The 19,716-nt window shown below is 36.0% G+C and overlaps 2 protein-coding genes across 3 annotated transcripts in view; one reads left to right on the forward strand and one right to left on the reverse strand.

Annotated features, from left to right (window-relative positions):
- The window catches only part of plcd1a (phospholipase C, delta 1a), a 30,632-nt gene extending 17,191 nt beyond the window's left edge, over window positions 1–13,441 (forward strand). For both annotated transcript variants that reach the window (XM_079805643.1, XM_079805642.1), the window contains exons 3-15: window positions 149–377; window positions 572–701; window positions 913–1,141; window positions 1,417–1,618; window positions 1,722–1,866; window positions 1,960–2,112; window positions 4,384–4,533; window positions 5,118–5,271; window positions 6,806–6,922; window positions 7,023–7,201; window positions 10,216–10,351; window positions 10,441–10,590; window positions 10,679–13,441. In XM_079805643.1, coding sequence (XP_079661769.1) covers window positions 149–377; window positions 572–701; window positions 913–1,141; window positions 1,417–1,618; window positions 1,722–1,866; window positions 1,960–2,112; window positions 4,384–4,533; window positions 5,118–5,271; window positions 6,806–6,922; window positions 7,023–7,201; window positions 10,216–10,351; window positions 10,441–10,590; window positions 10,679–10,770 — 2,066 coding nt within the window. In that variant the 3' untranslated portion in view covers window positions 10,771–13,441. The remainder of the gene's footprint in view (window positions 1–148; window positions 378–571; window positions 702–912; window positions 1,142–1,416; window positions 1,619–1,721; window positions 1,867–1,959; window positions 2,113–4,383; window positions 4,534–5,117; window positions 5,272–6,805; window positions 6,923–7,022; window positions 7,202–10,215; window positions 10,352–10,440; window positions 10,591–10,678) is intronic.
- The window catches only part of vill (villin-like), a 23,088-nt gene continuing 16,792 nt past the window's right edge, over window positions 13,421–19,716 (reverse strand). The window contains exons 15-20 of the mRNA XM_079805641.1: window positions 17,880–18,025; window positions 17,649–17,793; window positions 17,263–17,451; window positions 15,749–15,808; window positions 15,339–15,578; window positions 13,421–13,823 (exon numbers count right to left, since the gene is read on the reverse strand). Of these exons, the coding sequence (XP_079661767.1) occupies window positions 13,710–13,823; window positions 15,339–15,578; window positions 15,749–15,808; window positions 17,263–17,451; window positions 17,649–17,793; window positions 17,880–18,025 (894 nt within the window). The 3' untranslated portion in view covers window positions 13,421–13,709. The remainder of the gene's footprint in view (window positions 13,824–15,338; window positions 15,579–15,748; window positions 15,809–17,262; window positions 17,452–17,648; window positions 17,794–17,879; window positions 18,026–19,716) is intronic.

Genomic DNA, 19,716 nt, shown 5'->3' on the forward strand with positions numbered 1-19,716 from the left:
CTGAAGCCACATTATTTCTGAGTTCAAATGTCAAAAGATCAGACTAACAAAGATTTCTTGTGAATAGCACAAAAGGTTCAAAATGTTATTTGAAAAAACAGTCAGTTCAGACTCAGAAATGAGTAATAATTAAAAATCTCTTTTTCAGTCAGCCTCGAGGACATTGATTCTGTGCGGCATGGCCGTCAGACTGAAGGGATGCAGAAGTACACCGACTCCTCAGTGGAGGACCGTTGCTTCTCCATCGTCTTCAAGGGTCGACAGAAAAACCTGGACTTGATTGCCTCATCCAAAGAGGAGGCCACTCGTTGGGTCACTGGTCTGGAGAAGGTCATCAACAGGATGGACAACCTCAACCGCCAACAGAACAGCGAACAGTATCCTTGAACATCTATTCTTCAAAGCCTGGTCTCTGAACTCGTTTGTCAGTACGGTTGAACACATATAAATTATACAAAATGTATATTTTTATAAAACTTTTTAATTGTGAAAGTTCTGGAACAAAAAATGAATATAATATATATATATAATTTTCAGTGTTTAATATTCAGTCCTTACATCAGATTAAAAGCTGGATCTATGACTGCATGCGTAAGGCAGACAAGAACGCAGACAACAAAATGTCCTTGAAGGAGTTGAAGCATTTTCTACGTCAGATCAATATTGAGGTGGACGATGGTTACGCTGAGTCGCTCTTCAAGGTTAGAGACAAATCATAAGGCTTGACTATCAATTTAATTTCAATTTGGCTAATTTATAGCATTTTTTTTTAAATCACTGCTGTTCAGGATTAGGGTGAAACAAAATGTTTAAACAACTTTTAAACTCACTGTCTAAAATGCTGCCATTTTCAAAAAAGTTGTTGGTGTCTCAAGAACTGTTTTATTTTTTGTATTATTTCATATATTGCAGCAATGTGACACATCAAATTCAGGAACTCTGGAGGGATACGAAATTAAGCAATTCTACAATTTGCTGACTCACCGTCAGGAAGTTGATGTGATCTATGAAAAGTACGCTCACACTAATGGACAGATGAGCTCCAGCGACCTGTTGAACTTCCTCCAAAAGGAGCAGAGGGAGCCGGTGTCTTTGGATTATGCACATAAGCTTATCAATAAATTTGAGGTGGATGAAATAGGTAATGCCACTTTTATAACACAATTACCTGAGGAATACACCTGATAACTTTTCTATTTCAAATAAATGCTGTTCATTTGAACATTCAATTAATCAGAAAAATCCAGAAAAATGGGTTCTAAAATATTAAGCAGCACAACAGTCTTCAACATTTTTAATAATAAGTTTCTCGAGCATCAAATCAACATATTAGAATCATTTCTGTATATACATATAATGTGAGTTTATTTTTTACCATATATTTTAGTATAAAACCGTGATTTTATATTTACCCAGCCAAAGTGAACCAGCACATGAGCAAAGATGGTTTCCTGATGTACCTGAACCATGAGGAAGGCTCCATTTTTAACCCTGACCACAAAGCCCTGTACCAAGACATGCGCCAACCACTCAATCATTACTTCATTTCCTCGTCCCATAACACATATCTGATGGAGGACCAGCTGAAGGGGCCTAGCAGCATAGAAGCCTATATCAAGTACGAACATTTGTCTGTTTATACAGGAATTCTCAACAGCAATGCATTAACATATTAAGCATTCGTCCGTAAGCAATGTGAGAGAATTGTTGTTGTCTTTTAGAGCGCTGACGAAGGGATGCCGCTGTGTGGAGCTGGATTGCTGGGACGGTGAAAGCGGGGAGCCGGTCATTTACCACGGCCACACGCTCACGTCCAAAGTGCTCTTCAAAGACGTCATCAAGGCCATTAAAGAATATGCGTTCAAAGTGAGTGAAATGACACAAATTGTATGGTGCGATGACTTACTTGTAATATCAGATTTGAAGATTATGTAAACTTGTGTTTCTTTGCTACGCTAGACCTCACCTTACCCAGTGATCCTGTCTTTGGAGAACCATTGCACAGTAGCGCAACAGAAAATCATGGCCCATCACTTAACCTCCATCCTGGGCAGCGCTCTGCTCACTCAACCGGTGGGGAATAACATGCCCACCACTTTTCCAGGACCTGAGGTTAGACCCCTGTAAATAAAAAGCTTTACATGCATGTTTCCTGCACCACGGCTCATTCTGAGTGTATTTGAGCACTTTTTTCAGCAGCCTTGGTTCCGGAAGTATTTTTTCCATTAATTTTTCCTATAGGGTTTTAAGTGAACATTGTGAACACAAGTGAAACATTTTTCCTCAAATTTGATGTGTTAGAAGCAGGAAAAAATGGGCAAGCATAAGGATTTGAGCGAGTTTGACAAGGGCCAAATTCTGATGGCTAGACGACTAAAAAACTGCAGCTCTTGTGGGATGTTCCCGATCTGCAGTGGTCAGTATCTATCAAAAGTGGTCCAAGGAAGGAACAGTGGTGAACTGGCGACAGGGTCATGGGCGGACGTGAGAAGCGAAGGCTGGCCCGTGTGGTTAAATGAAGCATTGCGAATGACATAATCAAATTAAAAACAATGGAGAAATATAAAGCTATTAAGGTTGATTATATCTATGTTAACAATATATTTTACATTTATTGTAAAATATGCATATTTCGATACAAATATTTAAGGATTGTGAAAGTGTAGGGAGACCGACCTGATAATGTCATTTGTGGTGCTTCATGGGAGTGGGCGTTTCCTGCAGAGCTCTCTGATTGGTGGAATTTTCTGTTCAGGATCATGCGTAATGTAGTTTTTCACTACGAATTGTAGTTTTTCACCACGTTGTTAAACACGATTATTATTAAGTTATAAATAAATCAATGCGAACTGATGTCTTCAACAAAAGCATTTACCATCGATTAACAACCTCTGAGTTCACAACAGGTCTGTCTTTAAAGATCTATAGATTTATAATTTAGCATTAAAAATCAATTTCCCTATGGAGAAAATGAATAGAGTTTTTACTTCTGAAACCTGACTGTTTCAGTCTACTCTGCTTACAATAGATTACGCTACATATTGCCACCTGGTGGACAACAGAAACAGATTTATAAAGCTAAACCTCTTAAAATCACTCTTCACCACACCCCACTTTCCTCAAATTACTTCCTCATCATCCCTGCAAACTTCCTGTTTACTTCTAAATCCATGAATTCAAATAGCTCAAAACAGAGGAAGTGATTATCAGTAGAGCTATGAATACAGATTAACTTTTTTTGATTGTAGCCATTTATGATTCACCAAAACACGCACAGAGCTTTTGAGCTGCAGTCTGAAAGGCAAATGACAGTACTAGACAGTACAAGTTCAGACAGGTTGCTTATTTTTGGTTGTGGGGCTTCTGAATGATGATGTCACTAGAGTTATAAGTTTGTCCAACAGGCCTGAAACTTTTCAATGACCTGTTTGAATTAAATTTCAATCCTGAGCTTTGTCCCGCACTGAGAAGTTCTGCCAGTTTCTCTAAATGAAACTGTGGCAGGATCATAATCAAGGGGGATTCTAATGTTTCAGCCTGAGGGCAGCTCAGCCATGAACCATCATCCACACACAAACACACTAACAAGAGAAACAACAGTAAAGCATCATCTTTCAGTTCCGTTTGTTATATGTGAAGGTTATGGAGAATTTCTCACGCAAAACCATCCCACACCTGGTTTTGTTCTTCATTATAATTGTATAATTGTTTCCATTTGATCAATTAGTAAGGCTTGCTATTTTTAAAGTCACTTTGAAAAAAAGCATCTCTAAATAAAATAATACTTATTTGAACATTGAAAGAGTTTTGAATAAATGTTAAGTAAAAGTCAGAGCCATAGCCTTGTGGGTGACCCGAGTTCAAGTCCTGGATCGTGGTCCTTTCCCGATCCTGTTCCAATTTCTCCTGTCCTGTCTCTGTCAAAATAAAGGCAAAAATATGTGCTCTACACTATCAATCAAAATTTTAAAGTCGCTAAGATTTCAAAATAACATTATTGAAATGTAGTTATTCCTGTGATGGCAAAGCTGAATATTCAGCAGCCATTACTCCAGTCTTCAGTGTCACATTGTGATAAAGTGTAACATGATAAAACAATAGAAAGTTCAAAAGAACACCATTTATTTGAAATACAATTTTTTTGTAAAATTATAAATGTATTATTTTTCACTATTGATCAATTTAATGGCTCCTTGCTGAATAAACATATATATATATATATATAATTGTTTTTGGTTTTTTGGGTTTTTTTTTGTTTCAGCTACCAAAAATAATGTAGAATTCACAGCTTAACTGAACACATTTAAACATATTTCAGTGAATTTATTTATACGTTAAAATAGATTATGTATTTGTGTCATCAGTACATGTTTACATTTGCAGGAGATGAAGGGACGTGTTCTGATCAAAGGAAAACGTTTGAACAAACTGGATGCGGCGTTCAACAACAACACCACAGAGGATGTGGAAAGTGTGTCAGAGGAAGACGAGGCTGCTGAACTGAAAGAGGATGAACAGAAACCTAAAGGCAAGGTGTGTTGAAAAACCCTGCAGTCATTCAAAGTCCAACAACAGAACAACTGCTGACCAACTCATGATCATAATCAATACAGTGGAACTCTGGAATGTATATTTACAAAGAGCTTTTGCTCTATCAATAAAAACAGAAAGAACTAAAAGATTTCAATTTTGGAAAACATGCTGTCAGTCAAGTGCTAGGCAATGAACACTCGCAAAACACCAAATATGAGTAAAAGTTGTGAAAAGGCACTTACTCACCAGACTTTATTCTGGTGCAGCATAGAATTTGGTTTAAATCGAATGAATCACAAGGTTCATTTTTATCTTATTTTTCAATTAAATATAAAGTGGAGAACAAACTTTAAAAATGCTCTACATAGTACACTTACGGCCATGGAATATATTTGCATACACAAAGCTGCGGTAGATAAGGTTGAGTGCAAAAAGGCACACTCAGCTGTCGCAGACATTCCTACAAAAGCCTGATTCAAATCATTAGACCACAGATTTGTTCTGCTTATTTGGGATCCCTTTGACATTGTGAAGTTTATTTATGTTGCACCCTGTATTTAAAATCTATTTTTGATTACTTTTAGATTTCCATCAAGCTGGCTAAGGAGCTGTCAGATCTGGTAATCTACTGCAAGAGTGTCCATTTCAGCACATTTGAGAATTCGAAAAATAATCAGGCCTTCTATGAAATGGCCTCCTTCAAGGAGAGCAAAGCAATGAACCTGGCGGAAAACTCAGGTACAAGGGAACACAATAAAGTGCTGCAGGGATGACGTATTTTTGTAAGAAATTAGTAGCATTTTAGCAGTTCTGTCATTAAAGGGGTAGTTCAACCACAAGATGAAAATGATCCCATGATTTACTCGCCCTCAAGCCATCGTAGGTGTATTTGACTTCCTTCTTTCAGCCAAACACAATCAAAGTTAGATTTAAAAACATCCTGGCTCTTCCAAACTTTATTATGGGAGTGAATGGTAGATTTTGGTATGGATTACTTTTATAATGGATGGATGGATGCACTTTTTTGGACTTCAAATTCTAGGGTGCCATTAATTCCATTAAAGAGGGTGTGTAAATAATGAGATATTTTTATTTTTGGGTGAACCATCCTAGTCAATGGGTTTTTTTATAACGGGTTTTCATTTAAATGCCTGAAATAAGGTCTGTGGTTAACAAAAGCTCAAGATATTTTCACGTTTTATTCTATGACATAAAATATATCATAATACCCCTTTGTGAATGTCAGTTTCTTTCAGCTTTTCCCCCTCTGTTATGGCCTAAAACACTGTGTTCTTAGTCATCCAGTTTGAAATGTTGACTAAAAAACACAACGTTTTTTCAGATTTTTCCATTGCAGCGTTCTCTCCGTATTTATGATTTTTTGCAGCCTTTAGCCACATGCTACATCCTTCACTGGAAGCCGAAAGTAACTCACTCCCGCTAAACGTTTGGTCTGTATATTCTTAACCCCGGATATAATACAAGCCAACACCATTATGACTAAAAGTTTGCTAAGAAGTATTTCCTACTGAAGCAAGGCGGTATTTGACTCTGGTAAGCCTGTCCATAGCAGACTGGTAGGAGTGGCCTTGGACGGCAACATGCCTAGTGCATTGTGGATGTTGAAGTTTTCCTACTGTAATACGGTTTGTTGTTATGGGAAGAAGGAGGCGGGAACCGGCGAACGTTCAAAACACTGTAATAAATAAATAAACAAACTGAGAGTAAAGGCAGCAGCCCCTCACGGAAAAATGCAGCGCACACACATAACAAAACGTAAACAAAACACAACGTAAACTCCAGGCCTGGTCCTCTCTCGTCCTTAACTGTCGTCGCTCCTCGTTTTATGCTCCCATCACTCCTCCGTGAGATCCGAGACCGGTGTGGCGCGCAGCTGGCACTCATCATCAAATCACTCACCGGCCTCGCGTCGCTCTCACGGCTCTCGCTCGCCTTTTATGTTATGTTTAGCCTTTTACTTCAGGCAAATCTATTTAGCCTTCAAAATTAATTACAGTTCATTTGTGAAGATTATCATGAAGAAAAAAATTATAAGAATCAAACTTTTGTTGTTCATAGAGCTTATTTTCTGCAATAATCCAAAAACGCTATTGGGGTTTTGCGGAGGAAACAAGGGTAATGCTAACTTCCAAGTTGGCTTACAAAAATATGTCATCACTGCAGTGCTCTCTGGGGCCTGACATTAAATAAATTTTGCCTAAGATATGAGTGATGTTGTCAAAATGTCACATTTTTGGCTAATTTCTTAAAGCTAAGGCATTTATTCATCACAACATGGATAAGCTGAGCAGAATCTACCCAGCCGGCTCCAGAACCAATTCGTCCAACTACAATCCGGTGCCAGTGTGGAACGCCGGCTGCCAAATAGGTGCAAAGTCCACTATGATATGACACAATATGAGTCTGATGCAGTTCAGAAAGTCTGTTTATAATATTAATCTGTTTTTATCTCTCTTATTGGTTTACAGTGGCTCTAAACTTCCAGACTCCTTGTAAAGAGATGGATCTGAACCAGGCCCGCTTTTTTCCTAATGGCAAGTCTGGCTACATACTGAAGCCAGAGTTTATGAGGGACCCGGACTCCCAGTTTGACCCAGTAAACCTCAGTGTAGGCCCTTGGCTGAAGAAGAAGATCCTACATATCATGGTGAGATTCTTCTGTCCAAAATAAGTTTAAAAAAGTAAACAAATTAAGGATGCATTAATATTATTCTGCCTGATACAGTAAATAATTAATGAATAAAATAATCGACCAATACATTTATACATACGCACAATATATAAATAATATATTTTTACTTTTTTTTATTAAAAATAAACACTTGACACCAAAAAGCAATCATTTTAAATGCTACAAGTGAATTTAGGCATCACAGCATTATAATCTACAATATTAAAATGAATATTCATTTTGAGATTTTCTATTTAGATTACACTTAACAATGTTATTATTAAATTAGTTTTTACTAGTGCTGGGAATCGATTAAAAAAAAGTAACTTATTAATCAAAAAAAAAATTCTGTAATTAATCGCGAGTTTAAATTTTTTTGGAGTTTTTAATATTGATATTGTGCTCATTTCAGTTACTCTCCAAATTAATGAAGAAACAATTTAAAGACAGCATATTTTAAACATGTGTTGTAATGGCATCTTTGTATGAATGAAGGCCAGTATCACTGATACTAATGTCTCTATGAAACATTAATGACATTACATAACAGTATAACTGAAAGCTACCAATTTCAACATTTATTAGGCTTTAAAAAAAAACGACTTTTAATTTAAGTGAACTTAAAACAATCTTTACATAAACCCGTTATAATAAATGTTATATTTACCCATGGCCTTCCCTGTAGACATATACAGAAATGTAATAGTTATCAAACACCTTTCTTAACTGAATAAATAATAAATGAAATATAGATTAATCACCATTAAAGCTACACTTTTATCTGTTCCCGTTGTTCTTTGATGAATATTAATGACAGACACCATCGCTGCCGAACATGACGCGGATCTGACGTGCATCACATTTTCTCACAACTTCATTTGAGACGTTATTTAACTAATCTAAGACTCCTAATATGAGAATACTCAACAAAACTGGTATTTTGGCAATCTGTGTTGTTGTTATTGTTTGTTCAAGAGCAAAAGAGAACTAGAGCACTAGTTTTTACAGATTAACTTTAAAAGGTTATTTCACCCAAAAATATAATTTCTGTCATTAATTACTCATGTCCCTGATGTCATTCCAAACCCGTAAGACCTTCGTTCATCTTCGGAACACAAATTAAGATATTTTTGAAGAAATCTGAGAGCTTTCTGACCCCACATAGACAGCAACACAACTACCACTTTCAAGGCCCAGAAAGGTAGTAAAGACACCGTTAAAATAGTCCATGTGACTCCAGTGGTTCAACCTTAAAGCGACACTGTGTGATATTTTCCCCCATCTAGCGGTGAAAAGGTATATGACCATCCAGTGAATATTAGTTTCTGTTCCTCTCAATTCCGATTTCGTTTTAACTCCTACGGTGGCCGATTTAGTCCAAGATTAAACATGGCTTCCAGTTCGACCTCGTCCACATTCGACACGGTGCCATCGAGTGTTAAAACGCGAAATGCGAAGCTTGAATTTACGGGTATGTCCCTCTTGGGCTAATGTACTTTCAAGATGGAGGGGCAACATGGCGACCGGCATTCGAACCCCTCACCCGTATATATTTTCAATGGCATATTATAAACTTACGAGAATACTTTATTACTTGAAAGAAGTAAATATACATTAATGAGCACATATATTTTTGAAAGAACTAAGTGTTTTTAGCTAAGAATAAACTAAAAAAGTTACACAGTGTAGCTTTAATGTTATGAAGCGTCGAGAATACTTTTTGTGCGCAAAAAACAAACAAAAATAATGACTTGATTCAACAATCTCTTCTCTTTCGTGTCACTCTCTTACGCGATTGTAAGATGTAGTGCTTCTGTCGTAGAACTCGGAAGCTCCACACTGTGAATAGCCCAACAATGTGATTTTATGTCTTTACTACCTTTCTGGGCCTTGAGAGTGACCGTTGTGTTGCTGTCTATGTGGGGTCAGAAATATCTTCATTTGTGCTCCGAAGATGAACGAAGGTCTTATGGGTTTGGAATGGCATGATGGTGAGTAATTAATGACATAATTTTCATTTTTGGGTGAACTAACCCTTTAAGTGAGTGTCGGTGATGGCAAAGATAATCTAAACGTAAAAAATGAGGGAAATGAGCATGAACAATTAACCAATATTGACTGATACTAATGAATGAATCTCTTAAAGGGTTAGTTCACCCAAAAATGAAAATTCTGTCATTAATTACTTACCCTCATGTCGTTCGACACCCGTCAGACCTCCGTTCATCTTCGGAACTGAAATTAAGAATTTTTAGTAGAAACCTGATGCCTCTGAAAGTCCTCCATTGGCTCAATGGCACTCTACACTCTCAAGAACCTTAAAAGGTACTAAAGACGTCGTTACAAAGTCCATCTCACTACAGTGGTTCTAAAATAACTTAATGATTCGGCGACAATAGTTTTTGTGCGCAAAAAAACCCTAAATAACGACTTACATAGTGATGACGATTTCAAAACAAGGCATCATGAAGCTTCGAAGCGTTATGAATCACTGAGTCGATTCAGCGGTTTGAATCGCCAAATTTCAGCAGTTTGGCGGTTTGACACGCGATCCGAATCATCATTCGGCTCAGTGATTCATAACGCTTCGAAGCTTCATGATGCTTTGTTTTGAAATCGTCATCACTATGTAAGTCGTTATTTACGGTACAAAACTATTGTCGCCGATTCATAAAGTTATTTTAGAACCACTGTAGTGAGATGGACTTTGTAACAACGTCTTTAGTACCTTTTAAGGGTCTTGAGAGTGTAGAGTGCCATTGAGCCAATGGAGGACTTTCAGAGGCATCAGATTTCAACTCAAATATCTTAATTTCAGTTCCAAAGATGAACGGAGGTCTGACGGGTGTCGAACGACATGAGGGTAAGTAATTAATGACAGAATTTTCATTTTTGGGTGAACTAACCCTTTAATGTCAGTCCTAAACCAAATGCAATCCTATCTATACCATTCCAAACACAGTGACCAGTTACTGTATATGTCTGTTTAGATCATCTCAGCCCAGCAGCTGCCTAAGATCAATAAGGACAAACAGTCGTCCATTGTGGACCCTCAGGTCAGAGTGGAGATCTACGGTGTGCCAGATGACAATGCCAGCCAACAGACGCATCACATTGAAAACAACGGCAAGTGTCACCAGTGCATTAACATTTACGCATTTAGCAAGAACTTTTTTTAACCAAAGTGAAGGTCACTTAAATGTTTTTTGTTACAGGTTTCAATCCTATGTGGAATACAAGATTCCAGTTCACTGTTCATGTGCCTGATCTGGCTTTGGTGCGGTTTGTGGTGGAGGACCATGATGTTGCTTCCCATAATGATTTGGTTGGCCTGTACACTGTTCCCTTCACCAGCATACAGAATGGTGAGCCGGTGAAAATAAGTGCGAAATGACTTAATGTTGTGCAATTATTATGAATTTGCTCACCATAAGTCCGATCTTCTGTCTTCAGGATACCGGCATGTACCTCTGCTCACGAAGAGGGGAAGCCTCATTCCTTCAGCGGGACTGTTTGTACACGTCATGATTCTTGATGCTAAATAGACTGCAACATTTCCTCTCAGTGACAAAGTGTGCAGATCACTGAACAGGACAATCAACTAAACTCTTCTATGCAAACACTTTCTACGATAAGATTTGGACTTCCTTTTCCAATGTGCCTTGCAGTTTACCAATTAGCCCACCTTGCTAAACGAGTACCAAGATGTACCTTAAAGTGCTTCGTGGAATTAGTAGGTGTGGTTCAATTTAGAAGGTGGGGTAAAGACTTTTTGAAAAAAGTCTTTTTGAGGCCTATGTTGAACCTGCAGCCCAAAAAACTTTCATATTTAAGCACAAATCAAATAACACTGAACATGCTACACATTCCCAATGTCTTTATTTTTTTTACTTGAATAAATATTGTTTAAATATAAATTATTCATAATTTAAATACTGCTAAAGTTAAAATAAGCCTATTTTATATTTTTTAAACATTTTTAATATAAAGTAAAATTAAAAACGTAAAAAAAAATATTTTTTCTTTTTGGCTTTTGGCGACCAATAATAGAGTAGTACTTTCAGCTCCATTTTACCATATTGAAGTCGATTTTGGAGAATTACACAGTGCAGAAAATATTAAAAGTTAAAAGCAGAGTTAGTATGTGACTATTAAAAAGTTAAAATGTTCCAGTCTCATTCCTGTCTGAATCAGTGGTGAGTTTACCACCAACTTTATCAAACTCATTCACTTTATTGTCAAAGAATTGTAATTGGACTATATATTTTACCTAACACTGTTTTATATCTTAATATTAAAAAGTATGTATTTAAAAAATATACTACACTGATGCCTTTTTTACATTAACAGAGTATTTAATTTGATTATCAATGAAATTGTGTTCTTGGCCAAACATCACCTTGAAAATATCGGGTACGTTTACACAACAACGATGTACTGAAAACTATAACGTTTTTCGCGTACACACATCAACGTTGTCAAACCAATCCCCGTTTACACGTATTCGCAAAAAACGCTGTATTAAGCATGCCAGGCCAGTAGATGGCGATCTCATGTTTTGCGGCAGGACAGCAAATGCAAGTAAATGTTAATCTTTGCAGGACTCATAGGTAACATATTTTAGCAACTGTGTGAAAGTGAATAGCACATAACAGGCAAAATACTGGCAAACATGAATATCTATCGGTACAATATGCCTCACATGACTAAACATGCACCATAGTTTTCAAATACCTCCGTTTTCACAGTGCACACTAGCCTACTATGCGAAAATGGCGTTTTCAAATGTATCCACTTTGGAGAGTGTTTTCAAAAAGCTCAGCTTTCTTAATAAAAACGCCGTCTCAGTGTAGACGGAAGGCCAAAACGAAGAGAAAAAGATGTGTTTTATGTATTAGTGTGGACAAGGCCTTTGTAAAGAAACACTATGCGCATATAGACTGAACACGTAACAGCATATTCATGAGAAATTCACGAGTTTTCAGCCCCCAAAAATGGCATTTTCATGTAAATGAACGGCCAAAGCGTTTGAAAAATGTTCCACTTTTAGTTGAAAACAATGTCAACGGCTCCTTTATTTTAGTCAAAGTTATATCCTAGGGGCCGTTTACTAGCCTGACAAGCCAGACCCACATCAAGATGTTGGGTCTGGGAACTCACCATTGGCAGGGCTCAATCCGAGAGGCGGGATAAACGGTTGTCTTTCAAATTCCCTCTGCACGCAATAGGATAGCGCTACAACCAACCAGAGCGCTATCAGTGGTGACAACAATTCTGCTGTCATTATGTTAAGCCCGTCCACCGACTCTATACACGATGTGATTGGCCTGACTAGAGGTTTGTTTTTTAAGCTCGCAAGCCTACGGAGAGTTGCTAGACTACCCTGGCTGCAAATGACATTGCCGCTAGGGTAGATTTCTTGGCTAGCCGTTTACACCATAGCATCTTTTCAGTCTAGTTTTTCTTTACAAAGTGACATCGCCAACTACTGGCCTGGCATGCAAAATACAGCATTTTTTATTGTTTTCGTGAACGTTGTTGTCGGTACGTGAAAAATGCAATGGTTGCAAATGCAAAACTCCGTTTTTAGTACATCATTGTCGTGTAAACGTACCCTTAGTTAAAGAGATTGTTACTCTTATCTTAACAAATAAGTTAAGATTATGTTTGTTACGGCGTGTGGTCAATATCTTTTTTCTACAGTGGCTATTGCTAATGGCTAACATGTTCTTTATGTGAGATCAAGATACAAATAATGAACAATGAACCATTTACCCCATATATTACCATTACATGCTATCGTTGTTTTCTGATAGTCATGTTATGAGAATCTAAACAGCAGGTGTGTATCTAGTTATCTGGTCAGAGCCGTAGGAGAGTTGCACTACAAATGTGTATAACATAAAAAGTTATAAATTTATATAGGTGTCTTTTATATTTTTACGGTGTTTATATTGTGTTCGTTGTTGTTGGGTATTGTTGCTTTTGATCTGCTCTAGAAATATTTCTATTTTTTATGTTGTTCTTAAATGAACGAATGTGCCTTTAAGGAAAGTTGTTACATCAGTAATATTAAGCCATAACAACATCTGTTTCTCATGTCCTGTTCTGACGTCCTCCTAACAGGAAAGAAATGGCTTTACTGACTCTAAAATGCTGTGATATACCATTACATTCATTAAAACTGAATTAAACATCTCAGAAACATTTCCAGCCATACAGTGTGTTTTTATTAGCACTAAGAAGCATTTATACATGTTGTATGTGATAAAATCAGAATCCATTATTCGTGTGCAAGATATTTACAAAGCATTTCTATTGGGTCATACCTTTAAAATGTTCACTTTTAATGTGTCAAGACATTTCTTTGAATAAATAAATCTATAACAGTGCATAGGTTACAGTCTTCTAGCCCGGAATATACCCCAAAAGCACAGTAATCATGTCTGAAGATCAGACTTCATCTCATTATAGTAAAAGCAACTCAAAACAGTCCTGCTTTCTTTTTAAGGTCGTTCTGACGCCATTTAGGCAGTCGCTGGAAACTGCTACGGGTGCAGCCGAGGAGATTCTCGAATTCTGCATCAGTCAAAAAATCCTGAAATATAGAGAAAAAAAAATGTTTTACCACATGTTAAATTCAGGGTTTCTGCAGTCTTAATTTGACCTTTCACAATTGAAGGCCTTAAAAATGTCTTAAATTGGAGCAGAATGTCCAAAATTCAATATCATGGCATTAAATCAGGGCCCCGGAATTTCTGTGATGCACAAAACATGGACGGAACCGCAGAGTCTATTCATAAAAATGGAATATAAAAGTAAAAGACGGGATTTGAGAACAAATAAAACATATTTAATAGTACCCTAAACATTTTTTTAGTTTTGTTAAACTTTTAATAAATTGCTGTTAAATTGTCTGTTTCATGATTTCAATTAATTAGACATGCCTTTTGATTAATCAAATTTAATTTAACCATTAAAACAGAATAAACGATAAAACTAAAAATACATTTATAAAATAGATTTCATAGGTCCCTAAATTTAATTGCAAAATCAAATTGCATGAACTGCAAAAAATGTATATCTAGGATTTTTGTTTTCCAGTACAAATATCTCGACATCCTTATATGAAGATACATTTACCTGATATGCAAAATGTAATGTCTTGTTTTCTGAGAAATTGAACAAAATTAAGTGAGTTTATGTTTAAAACAAGAACAAATATCTGTCAATGGGTATGAAAATAACTTGCATTTGAATTAAGTTGATTTTTATGAACACATTGGCAGATATTATTTCTTGTTTTAATCATAAAATCCCCTTCACAAGTTTTCTTATCTCAAACTTTAAGCAATTTTTTGTAAAATGAGTGATGGAGATTGTTGAAAATTGTATTTTCAAACTTTGAAGTATTGCTAATACAACTCATTGAGTGCTTTACACTGTAAAAAGCGAACAGTTGGATCAACTTAAAAAAATTACTTCAATTGGTAACACCTAAAACGTAAACTTTCTCAACTTAAATTATTACGTTTTATCAACTTCATTTCACTAGGTCAATCACACTTATATTATTTGAATTCATTCAATCCTATTATTTACATTAGTCTAACTTAATTTCACTGCATTCCAACTTAAATGTATCAAATTTTCCTACAGTTGGATCAACTTAAAAAAATTACTTAAATTGGTGGTAACACCTAGAAAAATTAAGTTCTCTCAACTTAAATTATTATATTTAATTTCACTAGGTCAATCACACAAGACTCAAATTGCTTTAGAAATATTAATTAACATTAATTAATTTTATGAATTAAAATGTCTAACGCGGGGGTCCTTAAAGGGAAATTATACTTTGGGTGAAAGTTAGATATTTGAGTATCTCTGAATTTCTGTGCATTCAAGTTAAAAGAATAATGAATTACTATTAGGAAAGGAGAAATACCAAGACTCAAATAGTTCTAGTATTCCAATTTACACCCAGTATTCCAATGTTCACTTTTTATAGTGTACATTTAGCGAATGGTCTTTAAAGGTCTTAAATTTACCTTCATTAAACCCGCAGGAACCCTGTGAATTGTATCATACCAACCAAAAAGGTTTCAACACCCACCTCTTGTTTTTCAGGGTCCGCTCCACTCACTTGACGCAGCTGGTTAGGTGTTTTAACTAGCTGCTCTGAATTTTGCTTCCCAGAAGACTTTGCTCTGGCGGGAGACTGGTCTACATGTGCACTGGAGATTGAAGAGGACATCCACTGATTATGGGACCTTATATTTCCCGGTCCTCCAGGAGCGCTGTAGCTCCCCACACCGCCTCCTGTCTTCTTATTCAGGTCTGTGTTGTTGAGATTCTACAGGAAATGAGGTCAACATTACGTTTAGATCTGCATATAGGTGTGTAGACCATATCAATATCTGAATCTAATTAGATAATCAATTTAATCAAATAAGATGAATCAATTTAGATGCATCTGTTGACATCAGGAACAAGTATTTGATCATTAAGGTGAAAGATTTTTACCACAGTGATTTGCGAAATATCACCCATCTGGCTTTTCATCTCCTCATATGAAAGGCCTCCCTAGAATATAGAGTGAAACTGAAAAAGTGTCTCTCTTTGTAACTTTAATTCATTATGTGGTGTGAAGGTGGGCAAATGTGTTTCAACTCAACATGAAATGGCACGTAACCAATTTTACTTTGATAATATTTGAATATTCAACGAGGGAAAGGTATAGGCGGGATATGATTTTAACCATCGGGAATATATTGGATTATGAAAAATAAACATGAACGCCTGAATGTGATAATAGCCTAATACTTCCACTACTACTACTACTACTACTACTACTAATAAATAATAATTACTATTATTAAAATATGAATTAATAATAATTAAATAAATAATTAAAATAATAATATCATTGTTATTATTATTATTATTAATAGCCTTCTCTAAAATACAATGATGATGATAATAATAATAATAACTATCATTATTATTTTTATTGTATTATTATTACTATCTTTTTTTGAAGAAATTGGCTAGTATAAAATTGACTTTCGGTTAATATGAATGAATAGCCTGTGTGACCGAAAAGGAAAGTTGCTTCAGAGGCAGATCAAGTTATTTTCATAAAAATATTATTTGGAATTAGGCTTGTTGCAATTAATGATTATTTGTTTGATCGTATTCGATCTAATCACAATTTATTATTTGTTAAATGATTTATTATTACATTTGCCATCAAATATGCAACATCAGATTATATTATATTGTTATTTTGTATTGTATTATATTTAGTGATGTCAAATCGATTAATCGCAATAAAAGTTTGTGTTTACATAATATATGTGTGTACTGTGTATAATTATGATGTATATATACACACTCATTCAAGTATATATTTAAGAAATATTTGCAAGTATATTGTATATATACTATGTATAAATATAAATATAACACATTTTTCTTATATATATATATATATATATATATGCTTGTGTGTGTGTGTGTGTATTTACATATACATACTAATTATACACAGCACACACACATATATTATGTAAACACAAATTTTTCTTTTGGGTGCGATTAATCGATTTGACAGCACTAATTATGTTATATTAATTATATTATTTTAAAATAATCATAAACATTTTATTTTCACAGTAATAAAGTGAATCATACAGGCCTAATTTATTATAATTTTATAATTATATACAAATCCAATTTTTTAAAAACGATGTAAATCGTTAATCGCAATTATTTGCTTGACAATTAATCGTGGGCACAACGTTTGTGATCGTGACAGGCCTATTTTGGAATAACAACATAGAATAAAAAAATTACGCACAATAAGACCAGGAAAATGCGTTAAGAAAGTAAAAAGGTCCAATTTTCTTTCATGTTGATGATAATTACGTGAGAATCAACAAAGGATTATGTGGATTGAGAGATTGTGTTAGTTTGTTAGTGAATTTATGTTGTGCATTACTGCCCCCTGCTGGACAATTTCAGCCTGCTCGACTCACGCTCCACTTGTGAGCATCCCAAGCATTAAACCAGCCGGTGAAGGTGGGCGGCTCATAGCCTTGTTTAACAGTGGTGACCGGTGTGCCAGGGTCCCGTCCTGCTGGGTGTGTTTTAAGATATTCCACTGCACTGCTATAGGACTCCTGAGTCTCGTACTGGTTGGCTGAGTTGCCAATCCAAAGGAAAATCTGAGGGAGGAAGAAGAAGAGGGGTTTAGGTTTGGATTGACATGTAAATTTTGGTTAGTAACTACTCAAAACAACCAGCGGAATTGTTTGATGTATTTTTTTTTTTTTCTGTTTCTTTTGCATAACCCAGAACAGAACTGCCATTTCACCGCAGCCACATGCAAAAGAAGCTGACAGCATGATCTCATGCAACCCACCTCCTCCCAGGTGTCTAACAGCATGACATCATCCTCATCCAGATCTTCCTGAGTGAAGTCCGAAACTTCTGTCATGAGGAATCGGCCCGTCTGATTGGAGCATTCGAACAGACGAGGGTCGTGAAGGGCCACTTCTTTCTCCAATCTGGTGGAGATACAGAGAAAGTCAGTGGAAACTGTCCTCAAGAGTTGAAGTATGAGCTCATGCTTTTCCTGTTTTTACGATTGTACCTCTTGTCACTGGCATATGGAGCTTTTCCTCCCAAAGCCACCCAGAAGGCAGCTGGTTCCTGTCCTTCCATCACATTCTGCTTATCCTGCTCAGAAAGCAAATCAGCTACGGCTTTCCCCATCTCCCTCTCATCTCCACTGCAGCCCTGGGGGAAACATAAACACACACACACACATGTTGGCTTTCCATGTTTTATGGAGACTTTCCATAGACATAATGATTTTTATATTGTACAAACTATATGTTCTATCCCCTTACTAACCCAATCCCTAAGCACAACCTTAAACAGAAAACATTCTGCTTTTTTACATTTTCAAAAAAACTATTTTGTATGATTTATACGTTTTCTTCGTGGGGACCAAAACATTTTGGGTTTTCACGTTTTACGGGGACAAGACATAATGTTATACTGTAGTGAACTATATATTATATATCCCCTATACCTAAACTTACCCATCACAGAAAACTTTTTTTATTTTTACATTTTCAAAAAAACTATTTTGTATGATTTATAAACGGTTTTCTTCATGGAGACCACAAAAAAAACCACACACACACACACACACACACACACACACACACACACACACACACACACACACACACACACACACACACACACACACACACACACACACACACACACACACACACACACACACACACACACACACACACACACACACACACACACACACACACACACACACACACACACACACACACACACACACACACACACACACACACACACACACACACACACACACACACACACACACACACACACACACACACACACACACACACACACACACACACACACACACACACACACACACACACACACACACACACACACACACACACACACACACACACACACACACACTCACTATTTTTGTGGGGATTTTCCATAGATGTAATGGTTTTTATACCGTACATTCTATCCCCCTACACTGCCCCTGCCCGTAAACCTACCCATCACAGGAGACATTTTGCATTTTTACATTTTCAAAAAAACATAATTTAGTATGTTTATGAATCCATTTACATTGTGGGGACCGCTGGCTGGTCCCCACAATGTAGGTAATCTCAGGTTTTACTATCCTTGTGGGGACAAAACAAACACACACACACACACACACACACACACACACACACACAATATATATAAAATAATATAGATTTGGCTGGAGTATAATCGCTATGATTTGCTTGTTTTAATTTTACATACATTTAAAAAAAAAAATGTATTTTTACACAAGCACATATATATATATTTGACTATATATATATATATATATATATATATATATATATACAAAGTATATTTAAAACTTTTATGTTAAATGTGATTAATCGATTTGACAGCACTAATTAAAATATATATAGATTTATTTATTTAATTCATTATGATTAATACACTTTTATATTTAATGTACATTTTTGCTGAAGTATAATCGCTTGCAACAATTGGGTTGTTTTAACCCAGCGATTGGGTTGTTTTAAGCAAACATTTAACCCAACCACTGGGTTAAAACAACCCAATTGCTGGGTTAGTCCATTTTCAACCCAACTTGAGTAGTTTTTAACCCAGCATTTTTTTTTTGTGTATATTTATTACATTTACATGTAATCATTTAGCAGACGTTTTTATCCAAAGTAACCTACAAAGGAGGAGAGCAATAGAAGCAAACAAACTAACAATAGGGCAACAATATGCAAGTTTTTTTACAGATATAGAATAGTAAGTGTTAGTATTAAAGGGTCAAGTGTTGCCGAAAAAGATGGCTAAAGACAAATGGAGAAATGGCTAAAGACTCAGCAGCTTGA

The sequence above is a fragment of the Gobio gobio genome, assembly GCF_949357685.1.
Source record: "Gobio gobio genome assembly, chromosome: 23".
Taxonomy (NCBI): domain Eukaryota; kingdom Metazoa; phylum Chordata; class Actinopteri; order Cypriniformes; family Gobionidae; genus Gobio; species Gobio gobio.